This window comes from Eleutherodactylus coqui, chromosome 6 (assembly GCF_035609145.1).
Source record: "Eleutherodactylus coqui strain aEleCoq1 chromosome 6, aEleCoq1.hap1, whole genome shotgun sequence".
Taxonomy (NCBI): domain Eukaryota; kingdom Metazoa; phylum Chordata; class Amphibia; order Anura; family Eleutherodactylidae; genus Eleutherodactylus; species Eleutherodactylus coqui.
Genome location: NC_089842.1, coordinates 52281667 through 52299245, shown reverse-complemented (window position 1 = coordinate 52299245; position 17579 = coordinate 52281667). Strand labels below are relative to the sequence as shown.

Here is a 17579-nt window from a genome sequence, read left to right as displayed (position 1 = left end):
GCACTGTGCAGGCTGGTGGTGGTTCCATATTGCTCTGGGGTGTGTTCTCTCGAGTAGATTGGGTCCATTGGTCCACCCAAACATGTCGTTGACCAATGCCTGCTACAATACACTGCTTGGTGACCATTTGGAGCCCTTTATTTACTTTAGGCACCCCAACAATGATGGGATATTCCAGCAGCAAAATACTCCGTGTCATTGAGGCCAAGTTGTTCAGAACTGGTTTGAAGGAGCATTCTGGAGAGTTCCTATGAATGGTGTGGCCTGTACGTTCGCCCGACCTGAGCCCAAGTGGGATGTGGTGGAGAGGTCCATTCACACCAGAGATCCTGCACCTACATATACCACCGAGTTGTGGGGTGACTACTGTGGAGTCGCTGCACTCCGCCAGGCCAGAGAAGTCCTATATGATAAGAGTTCCTGTCCCATAACTTTTGGCACATCGGTGTATGTTTAAAATGTTGGAATGGAGAATTTATGACAGAAATCATCCTGCAATACATTTAATGGGACTTACTGCTATCTGTATTGTAGTTTCTGTATTCACAGGTGTCAAACGCTGCAGAAAAGCAGCACTTTACTGTCTAACCATCAACCCACCGCAATCCAGCTGAATTATTGAAAGACTGATAAGATGGCCAAGCGCATTATCCCATTAAACATGGCAGGAAGCGGACGAGTCAATTTTCAGTGTTCTTTCCATTTCAGTTCCACTGATCTATTCCTCTCTGACACAAAGCCCAGAGCCGACCCTTCGTAATGGTGTTAGATTAGCTTCCTTGGTCTTAAAAATAGGGACCTACAAAACCGCCATGATTTTATGGTCCCCTGGAGGTCTCGAATCCAACAGCAGTGGCCATAAATGCCGACACATTTCGGATGTTCGACAGAGGCTGAAAAACTTTGATTCTTCATTATTGTAATGGAACACTGACAGCGGTTGCAAAGGAAGGGGTGATGTAAGTGTGCAAAATAGACAACCGTACAATTACCAAGGAAGAGAGCGAAAATGTAACGGAAATCTAGATTACATTGACGGGACTGAGGATGCCGAGCTTCACACCAGAATACCATTTTCCGCAAAGAAAAAACCCAATGTGGTTAAGTTACTAAAAAGCGTGTTCATAAATTTTTAGTACATAGGAAAGCTGACTGTAATGGCCACCATTGCGGCTCAGTGCGGCGCCACCTAGCTTTCGTAGAATCAGGAATAGTAAGTCTGTCACTGTCCAACTGCCTGATTATATAGGGGTGGACCACTCAATGAGAATCAAGAACCCTTCATATCACGTTCATCGAACACCCCTTAACCCAACTCCTGCCGTCCACATGGCGGCTGTCACCAGCAAGGGAGATGGAACGGCCAAGTCTGGGAGGCTAGCCTGGCGGTCTTGCTCAGCTCAAGTCATATTTTGCTTCAGGTTAACCTGGCGTACATTTCTCTCTACTTGCATGGAGGTTGCAGGGATGCGCCTCTTCATGTATTCGACCCACAGTGTGCCCAGGCAAACTGTAGTAAGCCCGATGCAGGAAATGCTGGGCTTAGTAAATTTCCCCTATGTGTGTGTGCATCTCCCAATCATCTCAATGCCAGGTGCGTGCATAGAAAGAGTCAGTAGATGCTGGCGCGCTCCAACTTTGTGGGCACAACACCAAAACTAGGTGCTGGAAGAGTATGAAATACAGTTCCCTGAATCCCCTTCCTTCACCTTTGAGCCCCATGGCATAGTTTATAGGGCTCAAAGGTGATGACAGTGTCTCCATAAGAGATTTAAAGTCAGAAAGCCACCAGTAAAGTCGTGTAATCAGAAATTGGTATGGAAACTTGAAACGACCGGAAGATTGTTGGACGTCTATGGTGAAGGCAGGTTGAAAGGTAGGTGAAGCTAGGTGTGTTAATACAGAAGTGTGACAAAGCTGGACAGAAAGAGGTGTAACTTGTAGCTCCTGGACCCCAATGCAAAATCTGTAAAAGGCCTCCACCAACCATGTGCCATGTATGGCACCAGGGTCCAAGTAGGACCGCTACCTCTGCACCCCTACTGAAGAGCCCTTTGATAATGCCAATAGAGGCCATAATTGTTACAATGGAGGTCATCGGAAACTACAAGTCACCATAAATATGGCTTAATCTAAAAAAATGTGGATACGCTGCATTCCGTCCCGTGGGAATCCAGCAGTTATAATACAATGCATGGACAGTTGGCAGACGATGGCCCAGGGGATGCGCACAATCACATTATACACCCAGTCCAGCAAATCTCTACAAGGCAACGCTAATATAAGGAAGAACATCTGTGGCATTATTGTAGGAGGCGATGGCCTGAACATGGACCATACGGGCTCAGCATTAATGCTTTTTTTCCCCATTTTGTGACTTTCCTCATTAGTGAGGTTAAAAAAGAGCCTGTTTAGTAATTGCTCATTTCCTGCATTTTCCTTGAAGCACAATAGTCAGTCATCAAGAGTGGCACACAACATTAGGCTGGGCATAGATAAAGGAATCTTAATGGCAGATGCCAACATGTGCAACTCTATAATTCATCTCCTTCTATCCCATATAGAAATAAACCTGAAGCTATTAGATTTTTTTTTTAGGAGAAAAATGGGAAAAGGGGGGGGGGGGGGGATTGATATTTATTTTTACTACTTAAAACCATTATTACACTTTTTCTATAATTTGTTAAGTCCCCAAAGATGCACTGAACTTTCTTGTACTGTATACTGCAGTATCTCAATATTGCAGTATACAGCGAGTTTCAATGTTGCCTATTAAACTCTACCACTGGCAGGGCTTAACATGGTATCGCTGTGAGCCTCTACTAGACTTTGGACTACCACAATACCCCATCAGCAACATGCTGGATGGATAAAGGCTAACGAGAGGTCGGAGGGGGCCCCTCTGGCTGCCAGTTTAGATGTGTGATCAGCTTTGACCTAGACATCTAAATGTCACAATCAGAGCTAGCACCCATCGCGGTTGTCAGCTGTTAAAAATAGCCGATGTGTATGGAGCAGACTCCGCTCTTGAGCCTATTCCATATACCCATTGCATGAAGTATATTTATATAATAGTCATGAAAGGGTTAAACAAAGGTTCACCTACAGCAGACCTGTGTTTGTATACTAGGGAGTTGCATCAATAAAAACTAGAAGCAAATAAAGGATGTCCACTTAGGACAAAGGATCGTCAGTACAAGGAAGGTGAATGAGAGGAAGCCTGAATAAGAGATTACCATGTATCCTGCCACAAAGGATGTGCACACAGAGATCGCTTGCACTGAACTTCTTATAGAGGGTTTTCCCATCATAGTAAGCAATAGGTCATTACAGGGATATGCCATCAGTTCCTCATCATAGGGGTTCAGTTACTGGGAACCCAAAGGGGATGTAGCACTAGTTGTGTCCCAGAAAACAGAATTTAAAAGGGATTCTTTCACCTGGTTCAAACTGCCCCAACCAGGGGCAGCATGAACCTGGGAGAGGTATGTCTATCGCCCCTATGTAGGTGTTATTCTGAAACGCTGTGGAGTTTCAGAATATACATACCTTGAGTCATAAAGGCGGGCCATGCAGGCTTCTCCCCACCACAGCATGGAGATTGACAGCTCTCTCGCCTTTTGTGTATAGAGCCGTGACTCTGCTCAATCCAGGAAGGAAAAGGGCGGCGCGGCCCAAATCTGTAGCTCAGCTCCGAACTAAACTTTGAAGTGTGTTTATTCCGTAACTCTGCAGCATTTCAAGATAGCACATACACAGAGGGGCGGTAGGCACACCTGTCCCAGGTTCTTGCTACCCTGGTTTGGCAGCATGGACCGGATGACAGAATCCCTTTAATTCATGCACGTGGCACAGTGACCTGGCCCGTTTATTTATTCACATCAAGCGATGTAATTCTAGCTGGCTGTCGTATAACAGTAATGATGATGAGGGGTCCAGTACCTGTGCCTGCAGATCAAAAGTAAGCAGCGAGAAGCAAAGGCTCAACATGTTGTACTGCAACTGCAGACTCTCGAGGGCACCTCCCACCCGGAACGCCATCATGTTTTGTCCCAGCACGAGACTCAGAGCGCAGACCACGTGGAACAGACCAACGAGCAGGATTACTATGAATCGAGGCTGAATAGGAAAAAGAGAAGTAGACAAAACAGAAGTGAACAGAAAGAACAAGTAAAAGTCATGATACCTATGCTGTGACTTTACAACAGCCGAGCATTTATGGCCTATCATAGCATAACTGCTGGATCGGTTGGGGGATCTATCCTACCATTACCGTTGGATCGGTTGGGGGAGGATCTATCCTACCATTACCGTTGGATCGGTTGGGGGAGGATCTATCCTACCATTACCGTTGGATCGGTTGGGGGAGGATCTATCCTACCATTACCGTTGGATCGGTTGGGGGGGATCTATCCTACCATTACCGTTGGATCAGTTGGGGGGGATCTATCCTACCATTACCGTTGGATCGGTTGGGGGGGATCTATCCTACCATTACCGTTGGATCGGTTGGGGGGGATCTATCCTACCATTACCGTTGGATCGGTTGGGGGGGATCTATCCTACCATTACCGTTGGATCGGTTGGGGGGGATCTATCCTACCATTACCGTTGGATCGGGGGGATCTATCCTACCATTACCGTTGGATCGGTTGGGGGGGGGGGGGATCTATCCTACCATTACCGTTGGATCGGTTGGGGGGGGGGGGGATCTATCCTACCATTACCGTTGGATCAGTTGGGGGGGATCTATCCTACCATTACCGTTGGATCGGTTGGGGGGGATCTATCCTACCATTACCGTTGGATCGGTTGGGGGGGATCTATCCTACCATTACCGTTGGATCGGTTGGGGGGGATCTATCCTACCATTACCGTTGGATCGGTTGGGGGGGATCTATCCTACCATTACCGTTGGATCGGGGGGATCTATCCTACCATTACCGTTGGATCGGTTGGGGGGGGGGGATCTATCCTACCATTACCGTTGGATCGGTTGGGGGGGGGGGGGATCTATCCTACCATTACCGTTGGATCGGTTGGGGGGGGGGGGGGGGATCTATCCTACCATTACCGTTGGATCGGTTGGGGGGGGGGGGGGATCTATCCTACCATTACCGTTGGATCGGTTGGGGGGGATCTATCCTACCATCACCGTTGGATCGGTTGGGGGGGATCTATCCTACCATTACCGTTGGATCGGTTGGGGGGGGATCTATCCTACCATTACCGTTGGATCGGTTGGGGGATCTATCCTACCATTACCGTTGGATCCCCCCAGCCAATGAGCGCAATGAGGGGTCCAGCCTAGTATAAAGTAATGTGCCAGCGAGTCTTCTCACTGATGCGGCAGCTGCTTTGCCCCTTGGCTTGGGAGCGTCACACAGTATTGCTTAAGCTTTTCTTTGTGTGTAACTTATTTTCTTGCCCTAATTTTTGTCACTTCCTCCGGCAAATGTACTGAATGTACAGAAAACACCACCTCCGTTACGAACGTGACTAAGTAGGTCAATGACTGTATACATATGACACGGACTCCTCCATAAAAGAGCACATTTTGATCAGCCGAGTATGCATGTCTACAGCCATAGGGAACAGGAGGTCAGCTGCTGCCTGGCACCGCTTATCATCCAGAGGAATAAAGGACTGGAGCATGTGTAAACCAAACATGGATTATGTCGCCCCTTCCCTGAACACAGACGGCAATGTGCAGACTACTTCTATTACCGCATTTAATTTCAACCAAAACGGTATTTGGGAGTCACCACCAAAACCCCCACGTCCTACCAGTTTCTGGTTATACAAGCTTTAACAATATTTCCCCTACAAACTAAGTAAATCTTTTTAAAGGGTTGTACTAAAATTGCAAGCTATTCCCTGTCTCACTGCTAAGACCCCCGCCGATCTCCAAAATAGGACTCCCATGTCCCACTCGGATTGCCACGGCAAGGGTCGCTTCTTCCTCATGCAGTGATACACCTGTGAAGGGAGTGCTGGCCGAGTATGAGCAGTCAGCGCTCCATTCATTTCAATGGTGTCGATGGAAATACCTGAGCTGGTGCCGCTCGGGTATCTCAGCAGTCCCACTGACAGTGAATAGAGCTCAGGTACGCTGGAGGGACCAGTGCACCATTCCTGTTCACCTTGCAGTGAGGAGAATGGGGACACAGGACCCCTGTTCTTGAAATTGGAATGGGTGCCAGTTGTGAGACCCTCATTGATCAGCAAGTTTTTCCCTCTCCTCTGGGCAGGGGATAACTTGCAATTTTGGTACAAACCCTTTAAAGGAACCGCATGGGCCTGGAGAAACTAAGATGGCCGCAGCAGCTTCTCCGACTACATGAAGTGCACCGTATATTAGTATGCATTATTAGTCTAAGACACTATGGTCATACGCACACAAACAAACAAAAATCACACACAGCATGTCCTATTTTCTGCGTTTTACTAGTGTATTAATTGCCCATAGACATGGATGAGGCGTAAAGAAACCCCCAAAAAACAGTAAATATGAAACTGCACACGTATACTGCATTTTAAGACATGCAGTGAAACGCTTTGTAAAAAATGCGACGTTTTTACATACGCTCCAGGGAAAATACTACTGATGACCTATCCTCTGGACAGATTATCAATAGTTGATCATCTGGGGTCCGTAGCTCGGGACCCCGACCGATCAGCTGAGTGGGCGCATGCTGTCAGCACCGCAAATACACAGCAGCATGTAGTGTCTTAGACTAAGGGCTCATTCACACGGGCGCATGCGCACAACGCTGCAAGTATCCCGCAACATTGTACATATCGCAGCTTTTTCGCTCTGCCGGCGGAGACCACGTGGGGCTGCGATTGGCCAGCGTTTGATACACAGCCATTCAAGGATTGCGTTGGATACGTGGAGAAATAGAGTGTGCTGCCATTTATTTCTCCTGCGTATCGATACACAGTGCCCAAGCGCCAGTGTGCGTAGAAGAGTGAAAGTCCCTTGACTTTCATTGCCTCCATTCACCACGTGTTATGCACAAGAAATACGCAGTGACAATACGTCTGTGTGAATGAGCCCTAATACACAGTGTGCACCACGTAGTCAGAGAAGCCATGTTTTTCTGTTCAGGCCCGGAGGGTCGCTCTAAAACTAGCACATCCTAGGAGAGAGAATGTTCCTTTCCTGATAGAAATATCTTTTAAGGTATGTTCACACAGATACTTTCTGCAGCAGAAATCCACCCCCTTTACAGAGGAGACATGGTGCACGGGATTCCAGAAACGACATCCACACACCGGTGGCCAAAATCTGCAGCATAAATGGGCCTGCGCTTTGGATTTTACATCCTCAGCATGTTCATTTATGCCGCAGAATCTATACTGTTGGGTGCAGGTTTTCACTACCGCAAATCTGCAACATGCCAACCCATCTTTAAGAAATATAGCATGGAAGGTAACGCTACGCAGATCTTAGAAAGACCGCAGGGGTTGTCCTATAAAATTACGTTTTCCTTTTCCACAGGATAGGCGATAACTAGCTTTTCATTGGGGGTCCGACAGCTGGGACCTCTGCTGATCAGGAGAATGGGGGCCATAGCACCCCTAAGTGAATACAACACTAGCTCCATTCGCTGCTGTAGCTAGTTGAATTTAAGTGCTCAGCCATCACTGCCAGTCCATTGAAATGAATGGAGTGGCACTCCTCATGCTCACCCACTGCTCCATCTATTCTAGGGTACAAGGGATCGCCATTCTCAAGATCAGTGCCGATCCTCCAGCTAGTTATTTAATTTCACACGGCAACTCCTTAAAGGGGTTTTGTAGCTTTAAACCATTTATGGCCTTTCTTTTTTCCTTAGCAAATCATTGGAAATTTGCCGACTGGGATCTCCTTGATCGGCTGTTTGCCAGGCTGGTGCATTCATAGGCGGGAAGCGCACAGCTCTGTTCCCACTCCAATGGCCCAGCAAAGTTTGGAGTTGGTGCTCCCTGCACACATTAGCTCCATGCACCAGCCAGGCAGACAACTGATCGCAGGGAATCCTTAGCGGCAGACCCCCACCGATCTGATATTGATGGCCTATCAGTAGTTTAATGCTGGACAACCCCCTTTAGGAAATCCAGACATAACCTATGGTCCTGAGTGGAAAATATAAGACAAGACTCACCTGAATATCCGGTTTAGCATCTTTTGATAAGACACTGAAGTTGACAATTGAGCGAATCATTTCCAGTAAGATGGAGAGCACAAAGACGATGAGTTCCTGGCGGTTCTCTTGCAGGATGCCCCGGGTCACGTAGTAGATGCAGAACACTGATAAAAAAAACATTAAGAATGCTTAGTGACTTGTACAAGTATGCTAATCCTCCACCTATGCCAATCCCTGTTACATGGTGCCAAACATGAGGTTAGTCTATTACACTATGCTAATAAACAGGTACAACTGACTGACAGCACTACCTGCGTGCCCGCTCATGCGTGGATGACTGACAGTTATTAAAGGGGTTTTCTGCACCCTATACAAGTATAATCCCAAGCACCCACACCCCTTCCTCCGGTGCATAGTAGGCGAGTGAGTGGTTGGTCATCTATGTTTGCTGTGCCATCTCCCCATATAGCATTTTGCCCTGTTGCACGCTGTTGGGAATTGTTGTCTGTCCCTGCCCAAGTACAGCCTTTTTCAGCGATTTTCGTATGGAATTTATCCTTTTCGGTGATTTGTTCCCAGGTGTGTCTTCCAGCGGCTTACTCCCTTCTGCCCTTTGAGAACACATGTGCGCTCCCCCAAATCGAGCATGCATGCGTATGGAGAATTCGTTAGCTGCTGAAGAAGTACGGCCAGCTGTATTACAGGATCACTCTTCCTATCAGAGAGAGTGAAGGATCTGTTTTCTGGGTGTTCATCCTACAAGATGCCTTTAATTAAACAGCGAGATTCAGAACATTGCTAAAAAGTTGAACAATGTTCAATAGAGGTTTCTCTGAAGTAGCACAAAATGTTCTGTGACTCCCTGTTGTACATGCCCACTGCACATGAACAACTTTTACACTTGGGATGAAGCCTAAGGGCCCTGCTCACAAAAGCTTAGACACAATGAGAAAACACAAGAGGCAATCGTGCTTGATCTGTACAATGGCTGAGCCATCTTTTATACAAATATGATACATAAGGCTGTATGAGCCGCTCACCAGCCAGCATCTGCCTATATACAGATTGGTAGTGCATTAGGGCGTGGGTGATCGTCATGGACAGAAGGGAGTCAGGTTTTGAGAAATAGAAGTTGCGTTAATGGAGAAGAGAGGTTGCTGAATAGGATACGCTTCCTTGAAGAGATATGTTTTCAAGGCATGCTTAAAACTGGATATCAGTGATGGGGTAGCACATTCTAGAGAAGTGGTGAAGCTCAGGAATAGTCTTGTAAGGATTATGGAAGATGTTTAGTCTGAGATCATTACCAGGATGGAGATCCCAGGTTGGGTGGTAGACAGATGAGAAAGGGCATGTAGGGTGGTGCAGCTCTGCGGAGAGTTTAATGGTGAAAGTAATGAATATAAATTGTATTCTACAGCGGACGGGCAAGCAGTTTAGCGACTGGCACAGATCGGAGGCATCGGTGTAGTGACTGGCACACAGTGGATGCATTGCTGTAGGACCAAAAGATGAGCGTTGCTACTGCATTCATGATAGACTAGAGAGGAGAGAGTTTGGCGAGAGGAGGACCGATCAGTAATGAGTAGTCAAGACGCAAATGGATCGAAGCACCAATACGAGTTTTTGTTCTTTTAACAATAAGGAAAGGGTGTATAACGAAGAGGTTTTGGGGCATTATTTGTAACAAGACATACTTTCCTCCTGCATATACCCTGTTTCCCCGAAAATAAGACGCATCTTATATTAATTTTTGCTGCCAAATATGCGCTACGTCTTATTTTCAGGGGGTGTCTTATTTCGCCGCGGCAAATGCATCTGTGGCCGCTAATCCCTCAATTGGCCAGCTTTGTGGACGAAATTTCGCAGAAATCTCGTCCACATGGGACAGCAAATCTGTCATGGCAAAGCTGGGAGAAGCCGGTGTTGTGGTGCGGATTCACCGGCCACAGAAACGGAAAAGCGTGCAGCCAGGTCGCTTCAAAACAAGCGGCTGAGTGCCGTGGGTTTTGAAGCAGCGCTTTCCCGGCGGAAATCTCGCTGTTTATCGCTGTGGCAAAACTGCGAGATTTCCACTGGAAATACGCTCTGTGAGAACCCAGCCTTAAGAATCACACACTGGTTGCCTGACTCACACACAGAGCCATAAAAAAATAAGGGCTGTAAAGTAACGTACCTGTCTGCAGACAGAAGTTCCTATACCACTTGTAAGCAGGGATGGTATTGCAGCTTCCGGCCACCAGGGGGAGCTCATCACAGCAGACGTGTACAGCAGTAACAGAACGTACAGTATGGACTTTTCCAGCCAGCAAGGGGAGCTCACAACAGCACACTCTTACAGCACAGCAGGGACAGGATAACAGCCGACTGTCTGCAGATCTACCTATACATCTGGAGGTAGGAGACAACGGGGATGGCAGCAGGGGACAGGCCTCTTGACTTGCCTGCACACTTTACTATGCCTTACTATCGGGGGGTGTCTTATATTTGGGACTTCTGCAAATTTCAGGGGGTGCCTTATTTTCGGGGAAACACGGTAACAGCCATAACACTACATTAATATTCCGGTTCATCCTTCACTTCACAATGACCGTCTTGATTGTTTTTAACATATCAGCATAGAACACTGTCAGATTTCATACATAACGCGAGACTAACGAGCCCTATACCTGCAGATTATTATATATGTAGATTACATTTTTAGGGCCAGTGACGACACTGGAGGCTTATAAAAAAAAATCCACAGTAACTCATTGGATTTGTTATATTCTGGATTTTCTTAAGCAGCATTCTTGATTTAACCTGGAAGCTTTGTTACAACCCCTCCATCCAAACTGAGCTAGGAGATACTATTACTTACAGGAAAGAAAACAACATGCAGGGTGGCTTCTCACACATACAAAGCAATTTTTGGTCAGCGTTCTGCAGAATTCCACTAAGCAATGACGAAATGTCCTGCGGCCGGCACAAAACATTGCACCAAAATGTACAACTTCTGAGAAATTCACAGTGGTTCCTGTTTACTGATGCAGCAGAACTGAGTCTGGGTCTTGGTACAATTCATGGTCAGCTCACGGTTATCTAGGCTTTTACATAGGACTGCAAGTTACCTGACAGCATTCTCTTTATTGAGACAAACAATGCAGATGATGAACGGAGGTTGTCTGTGACTAAAGTGATGGCTTCTCCGACGTCTTGTACTTTGCAGAATGAGGAAATAAGAGGATGCTGAAGATGTTGCAATAAAGACGTATATGCAATATATTCTAGTAAAAAGAACTATGCAGAAATTAGGGGTGGCATGGGGTTAGGGACGCACCCTGGCTGGCTGGGAGCTTTTAAAAGAGGACCCATAGGCCTACGTTGGCTCCCTGCCTCGCCATTCGCTCCTGGAAGCCACTTTGAGTCTGTAGTCTGAGTAGCTCTATTTATCATAGGAATCTGGTCATGTAAGTGTTAAATGGGGTTTTTGAGGCAAATGTTCTTGATGACCTATCTTCAGGATAGGCGAGCAACAGCTATTGTGCCGAGGTCCGCTACTTAGGATCCCAACCGTTCAACTGTTCCGATGCCTGCTGTCACCGGCAAAACACACAGGGTATGGAAAGGAAGCAGATTACTCCGATCCAAGTAGTGTCCGGCGCTGGTAACTACAGGCGCAACTCTCATTAAAATAAATGACAGCTACCAGACAGGGGGCAGAGTGATCTACTTCTGCTCCGTACCCTGTGTGTCGTGGCGCTGAGAGCGGGTGCTGATCAGCTGATCGGTTGGGGTCCTGAGCAGTGGACCCCAGCCGAACATTTATTGATGACGTATGTTAAGGATGGGTCATAAATAACATTTGCCTGGAAATTCCGTTTAACCCCTTAACGAACGCCCAAACGTCTTTTGAGGGCATCCATTGAGTGGCTTTATTTTGCAGTGCAGTCTTTTGACGGCGCTGCATTAGAAGGTCGGCGCAAGTCTCCCAGATGACAGCCGGGCACTTGCACTAACACCGGTGACCGAAGAAACCTCAGATCCCTGTTGTTTAACGGTGTGACTGCAGCGTGTAAGTGGCCCATAAGGCTCAGTTTTTGAAAAAAAAACAAGCCCTCATAGAGCTTCGTCGATTGAAAACTAAAAATTCTATCACTCTGGGAATGCGGCGACAAAAAGCAAATCTTTAAAAAAAAAAAATAAAATGTACAAACATTAAAAACCTGTATAAGCTTGGTGCCGCTGGAGTCATGCTGACCCAGAGAATCATGTATAACATTATTTATTTTGCGCAATGAACGCCGTAAAAATGAAATCTAAAAAACAAAGTGGAAGAAATCCCCCCCACACACACAAAAAAAATAACAGTCATACAACACATTATATGTACCCCAAAATTACAGGCATTAAACTCCTCTCAGTTACTAATGATTCGAGGCTCCTGTCACAGTGTTATAATTAAGGAGATCACAGCTCATCCTCCAGACTGTATAATTATGGTTTGTAATTTATTGAGGTGATTGTAGAATACAGAAGGTAATGGCAGTGCCCTCCCGGCAAGCAGAGATGGTCCTGGCTCAGGCTGGTTATGGGATGCTGTGCTGATGCATCATGGGAGTGTTAGTAAAGAGAAAGTGAGAAGAAAGAAGATTTCAGCATCAAGATGGTGCCTGATAAGTATCAGACATGAGGCAGCACTGCGTGGAAGTGACTGCAATACACAATGGAGATGTCCAGAGTGTGACAGACAATCAGGTGAGGGGGACAAGGATGGAGGGTCCCTTTTATTATGCCATTATATCCAAAGGAGAACTTACAGTTGTGTCACAGTACCTCATCGTCAGTGTGTTATCAAACTTGTATGTGAGAGATATATTTTGGGAGGTGCGCTATGAGAAGTCCCATTGAAGTAATGTACTTACTCAGTTCTGGGATGAATTAATGGAGCATAAGAATGTTTGCATAAGGCTGTGTCACACAGGCGTACTTGCACATGAAAATTCTGCATATACTGTATGCAGAAAAGAGAGCCCATTAATTTCAATAGGTTTGTTCACATGCGCGTATTTGGCTGCGCAATTCTGGCGTCTATTTTTTTTTTGTGCGCATTAGTGCTGGGAAAGAACACCTCAAACTCAGTAAATTAACTGCCCATTTCAATGGCTGAGGGCATCGGTGCGGGTTTTTTTGCCTGCACAAAAAGTACAGAAAAATACACGATGCGCACAGAAAAACACAATGCCCATCCGGCAAAAACAGCACAAACGCAAACGCCTAACCATAGTGTTATTTGCCGGTAACCAATTTCAAAACTTATTTCAAAGTAGCACTTCAAACTTTTGTAACTTTTTTTTTTAAGAACATGCAGCCTAGAAATGGCGCAATACCGTATCCTCTTGTACAAATCGCGGGCACAGTTATGCATCCACTTACATAGCCTCACCCTTTATTTGCATAATCATGGCCACAAAAAGTTTCATTAGGGTGCATTCACATGTTGAGAACCGCTGTGGAAAATCTGCAGCAGAAATGTTTATTATTGAAGTGAATTGGATTAACGCAAATCCTATTCACACGTAGAGGAAAAAAAACCGCTACGGATTCTTTGACGAAACTGTACTGTAAAGGCCCATTTACACCAGCCGATGATCACCTTTTAAAAATTGCTATTTGGCAATCGTTTTAGCGATAATCGGGGCGTGTAAATGTGCACCCATCATGCGCTTTTTGGGCACTGCTAGCTGATCGTTAAATTCAAGCTAACCTAAAAATCGTCCTTCACTCTTATCAGTAGTTCTCCACGGGGAGTGCTGATAGCATTGTTTCCCATCGAGAATAAAGGATCATATAATAGCCACAGGCTATTAGTTGTGTTCAGCGAATGCTTCATTTGCCTACCTAATTGGTATTTAAGTAGCTGAGTAGCTACTTAATACTTTATGCAAAATGATCGCTAAAAGCTGCAACTCAAATGGTCGTTTGTATCTTAAAGGGGTTACCCAGCAATTACTCTTTAAGGATTGAGAGAAGCGAATTTTACTTTAAATAAATGAAAGGGGTTGTGCAGTTGTAAACTATTGATGGCCTATCCTTATGATAGGCCATCAATAGCAGTGTGGCAAGGGTTTGCTGTCAAGGACTCCAGTTGATCAGCTATTTGCCGGACCACTTGCTGTGAATCAAGTTGATTTCTGCAGACAGCTCCATTCTCACTGCAGTGGCCAGGCTTGGTATTAAGGGCAAAGTTCCCATTCACTTCAATGCCGCAATACCAAGCCTGGCCACTGCAGTGGAAACGAAGCTGTCTGCTTCCTGCAGAAATTGCGAATGAGCATGCCGGCCCTGCAAACAGCTGATTGGCATCTGTCCCAAGCAGCAGACCACCACGGGTCTACTATAGGTGACTTATCCCGAAGATAGGCCATTAATAGTTTATGATCCGACAACCCCTTTAACTTTTTATGAGTACATGCACACAGATGTTTTTTATGTCCAATTTTAGGACCAAAGTAAAATGTCCATGTGCATGTACCCTAAAGGAAAACAAATCATCCCTCTTTGCTAGCCCACAAGCAAATATTGCAGCACAGCACATCCACGGCCTTCCCCCTATGCACAGGCCACAGGATCTCACGGATCCTAATAAGTCAATTAACCAACCACAAGGCCTTGTGCACTTACCGACTCCTATGAGCTGTATAAGAGACACGGTGGCATCCTCATTACTCTGCTGCACGAGGTTGGAGATGGTTAAGCCGAGAACACACAGGAGCGAGATGATGGCCAGGCAGAAGTACGTCTTTATCGGCCATGGAAGCTCTGCCCAGGGCTTGATCTGAGACAATACAATAAAAATAAAGTGTCATTTATGCTACTGTACACATTTACCCTTCCTTGCACACCCTCCAGTACACAAGTAAGGTTTCATTAAAAGGCAATATATTGCCACCAATGCCCAATTTTCTTTATGTATATATTTTCATTTTATTTGATAATTTTTTAACTTCTTTTTGTAACTATTTTTTTGACCCTCCATGTCCCCCATGACATCACATAAGACCTCTGGAGGTCATTCACATTTTTTTTTTTTCAATTTCACACTTTTCCACTGTAGCTGGGGCATCCATAGGAGCCCTGGTTACAGGGGGAAATATCCCAGTTTAATGACCTAAGGACCCTACAGCTCTGCTGTGACAGAGCGCACCCGGCAGTCATGTAGTTGCCCGTCACATAGTGAAAGAAACACTTCCACTTTCACTCTTTAGTACACAGCGCTCATTTAGCACTATGTAGCCTAGAAAGGAGAAGGCAGAAGTGGTTAAGAACCGATTCTCCTCCAGGTCCTCGGCTGTGTGTGACAGCTGAGGACCCGACCTGCTCCTGCTTGATTGCAGGAGCAGAGGCTTTAATCCCGCACAGTATTTTTGCTATCTTCCAGGATTAAAGCCCAGGACCAAGCACTGTAAATTTATGGTGCTTGGTCCTTAAGGTGCATTTTTCACCGAAGAAGCTTGTGAACCTGAAAGTGAAGTGAATCGTGGTTTAAATAGACTCCGTCACCTACTTTTAGCCCTATAAGCTAAGCCTATGGGCAAAGAATAGGTGACTATTATATATATATATATATATATATATATATATATATATTAGTCCAGAGATGTGTTATACTTACACACCCCGTTGTTATCATGCTGTCGGCGCTCCAAGCCACAGCATAGTGCATTGAGCAATGCCAAGTAGTCCGCTAGTGATAAAATTAGACCGTCCGCATTATTTATTTTCCAGCGCGGACACAGTGGGAACTACTAGGAAGGTAAGTATAACACTTACATCCCCGGATTCCATGGGTCACTTACTTCTAGAACATAAGCTAAGCTGATAAGGCTAAAAGTAGGTGACAGATTCTCTTTATATCACGGAGAGGGAATTTTGTCCTTAGTAGATTGTATAAAAAGTTATGACTTTTCTGGGATGTCAGCTAGTGGAGAAGGGGTTGGTGACGGAGCCAATCGTCAGTGGGTGACAGCAGTGTGTGGTCATCCTCTGCCGAAAGTCCTATTCATGCAAGAGGAGCTATAGAATATCTGTATGCACGTATGCTTCCACATCAGACACTTTCTTCTGAAAAGTTGGTGAATAAATAGAGCCCCCTAGTGGAAAGACATTCTCAGGCCGGGGTCACAAGTAGCAGAAAAAGAAAAGTTTACAGTGAAAAATCTGTATGTTTTCTTATCAAAAACAGATCAGAACATATCAAAATGTATACCACACATGCCACAAATGCCTGTGTCGTTACGCATTTTTTCACGTATGTTTTTCGCCGGTGCGCCCTTTGACTAATGGTACATACCTGTTTGTCCAAAGACCAGAGAGTCGCTCCAACAGCTTGAAGGCTCAGATCGTGACCAGCATTTGTGTGATTTAACACCTAGACTGCCTAGAAGAACATTCTTTGTGGATCACTGGTAACGATCTGGGCCTTGAAGCAGTCAAGTACTTTCTTAACACTAAGGCTGGTTTCACACGGACGAGAATCTCGCACAAGTTTTGTGAGTTGCAAGATCACAAAACTCAGGCCAATATGAAGTCTGTTCTTTTGAATGGAGTCCTACACATGAGCGATGATTTCCCTTACTGCAATGCAGCGAGGAAAAACATCGCAGCATGTTCTGTTTTTTTTTTGCGTTCCTCAGAACGCATCGCCCTTTGATTTTAATGGGACCTCAAATACATCGCGTGGCTTTTGCATACCGTGTGATGTGCGATGCTAGGCTTCCCATTGAAATTAATAGGAAACACTTCTGATCCGCTTTCAAGCGTGAAGCTCGCACAAGAGATCAAAATTTCACAAAAAGGATGCAAGACCTGAACAATTGCCTCGCATCCGCGGGTAAATCCCAGGGTGATGAGCGCGATATCAGGCTCAGTTTCTTGGCCCAATATAACGCTCGCCCGTGTGTAGGGAGCCTAATGGTGCGTTCACACACCCAGGATTTGGTGTGGATTTTCTGCAGTAGAAAAGCCACACCAAAATTTCCATCATTAGTCAGGATTTTGATGCGGATCTGCAGCCAACGTTACTCCTTCAATGGAAAGGGTGAAAAATGTTGCAGATCCATGTCAAAATCTGCCTTAAAAACTGACCCCTTGAAGGGTCAGCAAAAACTGACCCCCTGTTGTACCGTCTCTAGCTTGGATGTAGCATGTGATACTGGGGGGCATGGAGGCTCTAGTACCCTGTTGTACCGCCTCTAGCTTGGATGTAGCATGTGATACTGGGGGGCATGGAGGCTCTAGTACCCTGTTGTACCGCCTCTAGCTTGGATGTAGCATGTGATACTGGGGGGCATGGAGGCTCTAGTACCCTGTTGTAACGCCTCTAGCTTGGATGTAGCATGTGATACTGGGGGGCATGGAGGCTCTAGTACCCTGTTGTACCGCCTCTAGCTTGGATGCAAGATGTGA

The 17579-nt window shown here is 45.8% G+C and overlaps 1 protein-coding gene across 1 annotated transcript in view; it reads right to left on the bottom strand.

The window, feature by feature from the left end:
• The window catches only part of LOC136632154 (uncharacterized), a 38851-nt gene that overhangs the window by 9957 nt on the left and 11315 nt on the right, over positions 1 to 17579 (bottom strand). The window contains exons 3-5 of the mRNA XM_066606829.1: positions 14796 to 14949; positions 8151 to 8296; positions 3943 to 4119 (exon numbers count right to left, since the gene is read on the bottom strand). Coding sequence (XP_066462926.1) covers positions 3943 to 4119; positions 8151 to 8296; positions 14796 to 14949 — 477 coding nt within the window. The remainder of the gene's footprint in view (positions 1 to 3942; positions 4120 to 8150; positions 8297 to 14795; positions 14950 to 17579) is intronic.